Source organism: Nyctibius grandis, chromosome 2 (genome assembly GCF_013368605.1).
Source record: "Nyctibius grandis isolate bNycGra1 chromosome 2, bNycGra1.pri, whole genome shotgun sequence".
Taxonomy (NCBI): domain Eukaryota; kingdom Metazoa; phylum Chordata; class Aves; order Nyctibiiformes; family Nyctibiidae; genus Nyctibius; species Nyctibius grandis.
The window spans coordinates 117,673,465-117,684,609 of NC_090659.1; the positions used below are offsets into that span (position 1 = coordinate 117,673,465).

The 11,145-nt window shown below is 39.2% G+C and overlaps 1 protein-coding gene across 2 annotated transcripts in view; it reads left to right on the forward strand.

The window, feature by feature from the left end:
* NOX4 (NADPH oxidase 4) overlaps positions 1-11,145 on the forward strand; it is a 116,064-nt gene that overhangs the window by 7,517 nt on the left and 97,402 nt on the right. Inside the window, exons 3-4 of one of the 2 annotated variants that reach the window (XM_068422814.1) lie at positions 8,387-8,497; positions 9,510-9,594. In XM_068422814.1, the coding sequence (XP_068278915.1) occupies positions 8,387-8,497; positions 9,510-9,594 (196 nt within the window). Of the gene's footprint in view, positions 1-8,386; positions 8,498-9,509; positions 9,595-11,145 lie in introns of those variants that run through there. The other variant, XM_068422805.1, reaches the window with a different exon arrangement.

Consider the following 11,145-nt stretch of genomic DNA (forward strand, 5'->3'; position numbering starts at 1 on the left):
AAGAGAAGCCTGGGAAACACCCAACAGGCATGGATTTCTTATAAAAGAGTGCGGCAAAGAGGAAAGGAATATTCTCATCTTCATGTTCATGATAGAAACTGCAAGATGTAGTAGGCATGAATTACAGAAAGGAAGATTCATAAATTACTTGATGTGACTCCAAAATCTTCATTGTTGTAGGTTTTGTGTCTGCTCAGTCAAAGAAATTGTCCAGATGATTAATTTCTTTGCAGACTTCAAGATCTCTCACTTCAGATTAGCTTGGCTGTATTTTTTTCCAGCAAGTTTGCTTGCATCCGACCAACAAATTCAGTCCTAAATTCAGTACTGGTTTTGTTACAGAACTCAAGTCTTGCTTTTAACATCATTAGGTGAAATACCTGTTTTTGTTGCTTGAGTTCCCCATGAACAGAAAGAGTATTGGGCTCATTTTTGTTGTGGGATAAAAAGTCTCCCTATTCCCCCTCTAGTCCCTGCTCAAATAACTCTAATGTAGTCAAATGGATGTAAATGCAAGAGGTTATAAGCTTCTGGGTTTCACATCAAAGTGGAGAAAATGCATTCTCAAAGGGTCTCTTTGGGAAAAGATTGAATAACTGAAAATGGGACTGAAAAGGACAAGTGCTGCCTCACTTTTTTATCTATAGAGTTGCTGCCTTTTTACTGTGCAGTACGGTACATCACACTTATGTCATTTTTATTCACTGCTTGGAATATGTTCCAGATGTTCCAGTAACTTGCATGTCTCTCTTTGGTAGTTTGTCGTAATGATAGAGATTTTACTAATTGAGGCCAAATTCTGCTTTCGTTGATCCTTATATAACTGCACTGCAGCCTGTTTCCTCCCCCTACATCTTAGCAGTGAAGGGAGCTATGTATCTTGACCCTTAATTTTCCTTACTGCAGTATGTTTTTGCTATTTAATTGTCTTGTAACCAGGTTATTTGGGATTTGCTCTTTAGGGTGTTACATGCAGCAAAAATGTCTAATAATAGATTTATGTTGCTATGGAATATATATATATATATATATATATATGCAGGATTCCCTAATGAAGACTGAGGATATTAATCCACAAGACTTTATCTTGATAGTCCCCTTAAATTTGCAAGTGAATATCTTGCATTCTCTTTGCCTCATTCTAGATTTTTTGTTTGCCAAAACTTTTTTTTCCTTCAACCCTTTGTCCTTCCTGGACAGCCCACAGCTCAGCATCATCATTGCTGAGATTATTCTCAGTTATGAGCCATTGAGGAACTTGGGTTTTGCACCATATAGTTCTTCTGTTTGCTTGTTTTTGTTGGTGTTTTTTTTTTTTTTTTTGGTTTTTGTTTTTGTGTTTTTTTCATCTCAAATGGCAGTAGTCTTGTGAAGGACATCTATATTGCTAACTTTCATGGGAGAACTTGTACCTTTGTAGAACTTCTTGTGAAACTGTCAATAGTAGAGATTCAATTAGTAGAGGTACATCTCAAATGATTAACTGAAATTTTTACTACTGTACCATGCAGACTTGTGTTAGAAATAGTCTTGTCATCATTGCTCCTTGTTCTAAGATGATCATGGCATAATAGTCAGTGTAGAACAGAACTGACTTACGGCCAAAGTGTTTCTTTGGTTACGTATTATTGTAGGGTTCCCATTGTAGTCCAAAAATGATAGGTCTTAAAATAAAAATAGCTGCATTGCGCTCCAGAAGACCAGTTTTGGAGACCATATTACCTCCTGTGTTGTGGTGTGGGGAAACAATTCAACATAAAGGAAGCCCTTAGTAGCTGACATTGCATCACTTCATAGAATAGTTTGGATTGGAGGGGACCTTTAAAGGTCATCTACTCCAACCCCCTGTGCAGTGAGCAGGGACATCTTCAACTAGATCAGGTTGCTCAGAGCCCAGTCCAACCTGACCTTGACTGTTTCCAGGGATGGGGCATCTACCATGTCTCTGGGCAACCTGTTCCAGTGTTTCACCACCCTCATTGTAAAAAATTTCTTTCTTGTATCTAGTCTAAATCTACCCTCTTTTAATTTAAAAACATTGCCCCTTGTCCTATCGCAACAGGTCCTGCTAAAAAGTTTGTCCCCATCTTTCTTATAGGTCCCCTTTGCATACTGAAAGGCTGCAATAAGGTCTCCCTGGAGCCTTCTCTTGTCCAGGCTGAACAACCCCAACTCTCTCAACCTGTCTTCATAAGAGAGGTGCTTCATCCCTCTGTTCATTTTTGTGGCCCTCCTCTGGACTCGCTCCAACAGCTCCATGTCCTTCTTACATTGAGGACCCAGAGAGCTGGACGCAGTACTCTAGGTGGGGTCTCACAAGAGTGGAGCAGAGGGGCAGAATCACCTCCCTCGACCTGCTGGCCACACTGCTTTTGATGCAGCCCGGGGTACTGTTGGCCTTCTGGGCTGTGAGTCACTTCTGTGTGACTGTCATTCAAATATGGCAATAAGCAACTTCCTGCTATGGCCATGAGTTGCAGTGTGTTGTGAATCTCCTGGGGGAACATGAGTACCCTTAATCCCTTGATTCATGACTGACCTTGTGGAGTTTAGATCATGCTGCATTTTGTAGGATCAACAATTCAAGTTCTTGTTTCTAATTAATATATAAAATGATGTCATGCTTTGATGTTACTACAGAGTCTGAAACACTCAAATCTGGAAGATAACTTAGATCTCATCCAACCTGTGTGTGTATCAGTCAGCCTGGCACAAAAAGAAACTTGTAACTCAGTAACACGGACAAAAGTATTTTTTAAAATTGTGTTTCCTGAGATCAGGATTGTAACAGCTTAAATTAACTGATGTATAGATTAATAAAGATGAACATTTGGTCTGAAATCTTGTTAAGTTAATATACTTTGTTTGGAGATTATCAGAGAAATTGGAAGCTAACACTGAATTCCAGATTAAGATAGCTGCTTTATTTGGATTGCATGACTGAGTTAAGCAGGAGGAGGAGTACATCTAACACAAAGGGAGTGCGTATAAGGTGAGAACATGATCTAAATATGTGGACAGAAAGAGAAGGAAAACCTTTAAGGAATTCCTGATTGGTGAGTTACAAGTGAAGTGAGAGGATATTGATTCTTAGCAGTGCAGGGAAGATACGCCATACCTCATGAAAGAGCTAAAAATATTGTTTCCATTGTCCACTCCTGATGTTTCTCCCTTTCTATAATTTCATATCCAAGTTCTGATTTATATATGCAAGCAGAAGACTGAAGTTGAATTAAGATAGAGAATTAGGCTGCTGTTAAATTCTCTGTGTAGAGAATTGCTGCATTTTGTTTGTTTGTTTTTTTAATATTTAATATACTTAAAAATATTTTATTAATATGCTTTTTCAAAAATGTTACATCACTTAGTCTTAAAATAATTTTGGTTGCAGTATTGAGGTTGGGATTTACAGTCGCCTTGAAACCTTCCATCTTCAGGAACAAAATCAAGTCAAACTTCTGTAGAAGTTTTCATATGTTCTGGTAGGTTTCCACTACCCTCGTGGTTTTTTTCCTTCCAGCTTCCTTTCAGCTGCTTCAGGTTTTTTTTGCTAGATCTCCAGCCAGATTTGGCAGGCTTAGGGGAATAGCTGCTATCTGTACAATTCAGATCTGTCCTTCATCTTAGATTATCTGTGCTCTGTTACTTGAAACAAGGAGTACTCTATGAAGAAAAGGAAGTCAGGTCAAAAGGAGCCACATTGTGTAGCACGGTTTATCCCACCTACGGAAATAAGTATTTTTAGCTTCTTCAGTACTCATTTGGGGAGGTGGTCTGTGACCTGTTTCTCCAGAGCAGCAAGTGGCTTATCAGTCTTCCCACAGCCTTTCAAGTTACGCTAAACCATAGAAGATTGGAAAAGTTCAAAGAAAGACCTCCAGAGAGACAGTCAAGTGTGATGTCTCCTGCACCATGACCTGTTTAGGATTGTTACTTGCAGATTGTGAAGGCTTGAGAATCAGGAACACATCATTTTTAGGTATGGAAGGAGTTGCAGTATTCTTCCATTATTTTTCTACAAGGTGAGCTTAAAAGGTGAGATAGGACAATGTTTGTTGAAGTCTTCCTGTGTTCTGCTCCCCAATACGTTTTGCAACCATGTATCGAATATTAGATTTTTGTGCATAGCAGTTGTAGGTAATGCTCATTTCTGTGTTATAACTGACGAACTTTGGGGAATTCTGTGATACACAGTAAATTATTTAGCCCTCAACCTAATATTGAAATCATTTGCCTTACTACAGAGATGCTCATTTCCCCTGCAACACAGAGAATGTACAACAAGAACTGACTCTTTGCTTCTCTGTCCTACTTTGCACGTTGTATAAGCGTAGCCAGGAGTCCATCCCAATTTTCCTGGGACCGTACATCAGGCAGGGATAGCTGGAGACTTTACATTCCCACTATATCTCTGGAGGCCTTTGCTGCTGCTATGGTGAAAGAAGATATGGTGATTTCTTTACACTTTTGTCTGGAGAAAAAAATCTAGCCTAGTTTTTAGGATTTGAGTTTGTAGTGGGTCCAGTTCCCTACTATCCCTGACACAGTTTTCCTCTGTGAATTCAATTAATCTTTTATTTTTTCTATGCCTCTTTGCCCCTCCATGAGGTGGGATAACAGCATGTGTGGTACGGGGTAGGCAGAGTACAGAAGGAGGTTGTCAAATGCTTGGATTTGATATCAACTAAGGTGGATGAAAGAGGGAGAGATTATTTTCTCTCTTTTTGATCCCACAGCAATTTCACACACTACTAACATAAAATAACACTTTTTTTTTTTTTCTTAAAACAATGATAATGTTAAGAAGAAAAGAGGATTATGTTTCTCTCATTTCTTAGCTAGTTAGTAAGGATATGTATTCCCTTCTAGAATCAGTGAGTTGCCTCGGAGCAAAAAATCCAACAATGCACTATGTTAATTTGTTACTATGCCACCCAGGCAATGCAAAGGAAGCCAAGAAAGAGAACACTTGGAAACCATTTGGAAATAATTAGTTTCATGTGGATATTTATAGCCTTTGGATATATGTTAAGAGCAAACTTAGTACTCTGTTATTCTTCTCGGTCTTGAATAAATTGTGATTCTAAGCATTGCTAAATGTATTACTTTGCCATTGTTTTCAAATTGGACATGGGCTTGTTGCAGCAAACATTGCCCAACTTTATTTCTTTATCATAAAACCTTAAATGAACCATTGGTGAAACTATTTGAATCGCACTGTCCTAGAAGTGCATGGCATATCTTGAGAATTTGTTTCCTGTGCTCTCTCTTTTTTTTTTTTTTTCTTTTTCTTTGTACACATGCTGATAGCATTGAATTAAAATTAATCTCAGGGCATTTTTCCATAGTAATTGCATTATGAATGGTTATTTGCTATTTGTTAAATAGTGGCATGGAAAAACACAAAGGAAGGTTAGTAGGGTAGCTTTTTCTACTCATCATAGCTGATACGTATTTTTTGTACCAGTTAAATTGTTTGGCGTTTTAATTATTTTGTTTATTGAATACTATATAGTATAGAGTTAACTCTGTTCTAGACTGTTCCCAACTAAACTGTTTTATTGAAGTTTTGCAAGAAGAATAGTTGTGCCTGATAAAGGAAGTCTTGGGTAACTCATATCATGCGTGGTTTATGTTTAAACTCAAAGGCAACAAATTCTTGAGAAACAAATGGTGTATCATATAGGTCATATAATAGAAATTATTACAATTTTCAAAATGCTTTACTTATTAATTGTATTGCAACTTGTTTCGGCTTTTGGGTGTAGTCAGCTACAAAAATGGTTCAGTTCTGGGTTTTAATGTTAGTTCCACATAATTCTTGTGTTTTTCAAATCATGCTCATTTAATCACTGAGACACTGTAGCACATCAGCAAACTCTAATAAAAATGCTTATATGTGTTTAATGACCATGTTTTTGAAGTTAATTGCCTTTATGAGGTGTATAGCTCATTTTTAGCTTCCCATTAGAGGAATAATAATTAATGAAAATAGAGATAGTCTTGTATAGGCAAACAGCACATTACAGAGACATTTTATTTGCCATTAAGTCCGATCATTTCAAGGGTATTGCTATTTTATCTGATAGTCAAAAAATATTTACGATGTTCTAAAATCACTTTAATCTACTGTAGGCAAGGATAGAGAAATATTTATTGTGGTTGTTCACATATACTTTTTTTTATCATTCTTTGAAGTGGAAAATGACATCAGCATTCAGTAAAATCTCAGCTCAGTTGTTGAGGTTGTAGCCATTGTAGCTGGTGCTCAGTTGTAGTCATTGCACTTGGGCTCTGGACCAGTTGGGAGAGTCCGGAGGGGAGAGGAGAGGATGACCTAAAGTCTGAAGAACATTACTTGTGAGGGAAAAGTAGCAAGAATAATCTCTTCTTGTGCACGTGAACAGAGTGTGAAGTAACAGATGAAACAGAAGCAAGGGAGGCTTCATGTAAGGAAAAAAAGGACTAACCACATTGGAAGAAATAGTGCAGGAAATCTGGAGAGTAGGAAAGAACTAGGTGATATGGTTCATCCTAGTCTTACTTTCTGTAATTCAGTAGGTTAGAGAAGCCTCTGTTGTAGGTGTCCCTCTCTGTAACTTTCATGAGATCTGCTCCCAGGACATTTGCCAGGGATCCCACATGTACATGGCAGAGAACAAGGTAGAGCACATTTTGTGGAGTTATTGCTCCTACTTCTTATGAGCAACTTTTGAGAGAAGGTGCCCTTATGACTGCTTTGTTCTGTGGAAGCTGGTAATGTCTGGTGAGGACGTCCCTAGCACTCAGGTCTAACTAAATAATGTAAAGTAACCAGAAGAGAAACAGGATTTAAGTGGAGAGCTTGATGCATCAGGTAGATCGAACACCTTCACCTTCTGTTTGCCCTCTGGTTTTGTGCCCGGCTGTACTGCAGAGAAGGTGGGATATGTGAGTGTTGCTGTGAGAGCAGGCAGCTCTCCTGTTTTATGGTACTGAGAAGCTCCTGTCATGCCGTTGTGCTTGTGGTCTTGCTAGACATGCTGAAGTCCAGTTATTTTGTTTATTTTTACTAGTTTATGTATTCATCCATTTCTGTGATGTGTAGATAAGCCTGTAAAAAACCAACTAATAGCAATTAAAAATGTTGAAATTGCAAGGCTTTTCTACTATTTTTTGTAAAAAAAAGATATTTCCAAATAAATAAAACCTCTTTGTTTCTCTCCAATTTTGTTGTTTCTTCTTGATAAGATATGAATATAATAAATGTTTCACTGATGAATTTTTTTTTGACTGAGAAATAGAGAATGCTCTTTTTTTTGCATAAAGCTTCATTTTGAAAAAGTAATAAATCTTTAGTAATTTTTATTAGATAACTTGTACCTTTTCAAATCTTTCACATACCTCTGCAGTATTTGAGCTATCTTATAATATCATAATAGTTTTTCATTAATTTCTTCAGGAGTTGAAAAACTTGAGGTTTAGGGAACATTGTAAGAAATATCCTTCCAGAAATCTGTTGGCGGTCTAAAAGCATCTTTTATATAAGCTAGTAAAATGGTAATTCAACCTAATAACTAGGAGAACAATGACATTTTGCTAACTTCTTAAAAATCATAAATGAATGAGAGAATATAATAAGATTAAAAAATACAGGGTTATGACATTAATGTGTGCTTTGTTCATTTATTTGACAAGTGTTTTTGTTCTAATTATGTAAGTTCCAAATTTACCAGTGAAAGCATTAGTGAAATTAGTTTTCATTACAGTTTCCAGCTATTGAGTACTTAAAATGAAGAAAACCTACTTTCTTTAGGTCCAAATATAGCACTGTATGGGGTGAATGGATGGGGATTTCTGTAACAATTCCATAACAGTCCTTGAAACAAAATTATCGTTTCAATTTAATTGAATCAATATTTTTTTTTTTACATCTTTTTCTGGCTTGTTTACCAGAAAATTGTTAGATTTTGCTTAAGTGGCTGTCTAGTGTCTTCATAGTATTTTATTCCTCTTTCTTATTTAATTATGTCTGTTGAAGCTTTCAGGTAATTTCTCAGTGGATGCTTATTGTTGTCTCAGGTATGTTTTGTTCCATGTAGCTTTGAGCACTGATGAGGATATTGGTTCTTTCAGTATACAGTTGTCATTTGCTGACATTATTGCTGACAAAATTAATTTTGAATAATTTTTTGATGCAAAGGTGAGAGCTGTTTCCCTCGGAGAACAGGATAGCATGCTGTGTGTACAGTGGTTTTTCCAGTACATGTAAAACATCATGAAACTCCACTATTCTGATGAGTCAAGAGACTGTGGAAACAGCAAAGAAAAGGAAATTGAATACTGACACCTGAACCATTAGATCGTCTTTTCTCCCTGTAGTCTAACTCTTGCTATCTTTGTTCAGCTAGGATTGTGTGTTAGCAGAGCTTCAGCATCTGTCCTCAATCTCAACTGCTGCCTGGTCCTTCTACCAATGTGCCGTGTTCTCTTGGCCTTCCTTCGAGGGACTCAGAAGGTAAGTACTGTCCTCAGAATGCAGCGGTTGAGAAGAAGAGGGCCCTGGTCTCTTTTTAGTCTAAAAATAATAGGAAAAAGCCTGTTATATCTCTGTTTATTATACAGTATGTGCCTGCATGGTGCAAGTATCATTCAGCCGAGAGTCATGACCACTTTGAAGACAGTGCCTTGGCTGTCATTGTCTGGTTTGCTTGGACTTGTTGTGAGGAAGGTTTCTTCAAGGCATTTTTGAAGGATGGACTTGCTGTGGAACTGTAACGAGAAGAAGTCTCCTCCTTCTTTCCCAACTCTAATATAAAAGGCATCTGTGTCCTCTCTAGTGCTTCCTGGTAGAATTCAACAGAGCAAAAAGAACTTCATCTCTGCATGACCAGAAGTGTCCTGCTGGAGATGACAGAACTTTAAATAAAAATAGCCAACCTGATATATTCGTTATCATGGGAGAGAAAAAGAGTTCTGATGGTACTAAGAGGGTTTATTTTCTGTATCAGTATTCAATAAACAATAGTTTAGCTTGTTTGTGATTCACCAGTTGCTTTGGCAGAAGTATAAGTAATGCTTTTGAGGAATGTCTGTGTTTTCTAGATGGTTGCAAATTGAACGGATGAGTTCTGTTCATTGTGTGGCAGTACCTATAAGATCTGATGCCTATAGATGCATAAATGTGTGCAAATATACATAGATCTCTTTACCTCTGATCCTGCTCACAAAAGAGTCAGTGATGCCTGCAAGAATTAGTGCTGGAATTTCTAAATTTTAATGCCAGAAGGGACATTGCTTTATGTGCTCTTGACATGTGTGTAATACAGATGCAACTGTAATTTCTTCATTAGGACCTCATAATTGGCTCATTGGCATAACCCTGTAGTCTTTAAATTTAGGTACTGTGCTTGCAAGGGTGTTAAACCTACTAAAAGCAGAAGTTGCTATTATACCAGCTCAGTTGCTGTTAGCATTTTTTTCTTTCCTTTGTTTTAGAAGACAGATTGCTTGAATTCTTCTCTTATTAGGTTGCCAGCAGGAAAACCAGAAGGCTACTAGATAAAAGTAAAACTTTCCATGTGACGTGTGGTGTTACAATATGCATCTTTTCAGGTGAGATCTTACTGTGCTGAGCAGCAGCTTGTTTGGGAAGCACATTAAAGCAGTATTTTGTGTTTTTTCTTGTACAGTACATTTGGGGGTAGTCTTGCTCTGTACTTGCCTGCCTTAAGTTGTGAATGCTTTCTCAGATGTGTGTGGGTTTTGGTTTATTTTTCCTTTAAGCACATGTGCTTACACAGAATCACAGAATCACAGAATGTCAGGGATTGGAAGGGACCTCGAAAGATCATCTAGTCCAATCCCCCTGCCGGGGCAGGATTGCCTAGACCATATCACACAGGAACGCGGCCAGGCGGGTTTTGAATGTCTCCAGAGAAGGAGACTCCACAACCTCTCTGGGCAGCCTGTTCCAGTGTTCGGTCACCCTCACCGTAAAGAAGTTTTTCCTCAAATTTAAGTGGAACCTCCTGTGTTCCAGCTTGCACCCATTGCCCCTTGTCCTGTCAAGGGATGTCACTGAGAAGAGCCTGGCTCCATCCTCTTGACACTTGCCCTTTCCATATTTATAACCATTCATGAGGTCACCCCTCAGTCTCCTCTTCTCTAAGCTAAAGAGAGCCAGCTCCCTCAGCCTCTCCTCAGAAGGGAGATGTTCCACTCCCTTAATCATCTTCGTGGCTCTGCGCTGGACTCTCTCTAGCAGTTCCCTGTCCTTCTTGAACTGAGGGGCCCAGAACTGGACACAATACTCCAGATGCGGCCTCACCAGGGCAGAGTAGAGGGGGAGGAGAACCTCTCTTGACCTGCTAACCACACCCCTTCTAATACACCCCAGGATGCCATTGGCCTTCTTGGCCACAAGGGCACACTGCTGGCTCATGGTCATCCTGCTGTCCACTAGGACCCCCAGGTCCCTTTCCCCTACGCTGCTCTCCAACAGCTCTGCCCCCAACTTGTACTGGTACATGGGGTTGTTCTTGCCCAGATGCAGGACTCTACACTTGCCCTTGTTATATTTCATTAAATTTCTCCCCGCCCAACTCTCCAGCCTGTCCAGGTCTCTCTGAATGGCTGCGCAGCCTTCCGTTGTGTCATCCGCTCCTCCCAGTTTTGTGTCATCAACGAACTTGCTGACAGCGCACTCTAATCCCTCATCCAAGTCATTAATGAATATATTGAATAGAACTGGTCCCAGAACCGACCCTTGCGGGACTCCGCTAGACACAGACCTCCAACTGGACTCTGTCCCACTGACCACTACTCTCTGGCTTCTTTCCTTCAGCCAGTTCACAATCCACCTCACTACCCGATCATCCAGACCACACTTCCCCAGTTTAGCTGCGAGGATGCTGTGGGAGCCCGTGTCAAACGCTTTACTGAAATCGAGATAGACCACATCCACAGCTTTACCATCATCTATCCACCGGGTAACATCCTCATAAAAGGCTATCAAGTTGGTTGAGCATGACTTCCCGTTGGTGAAGCCATGCTGAGTGCCCCTAATGATCCCCCTATCCTTGATGTGCCTAGAGACAGCACCAAGAACAAGTTGCTCCATCACCTTTCCAGGGATGGAGGTGAGGCTGACCGGTCTATAGTTAC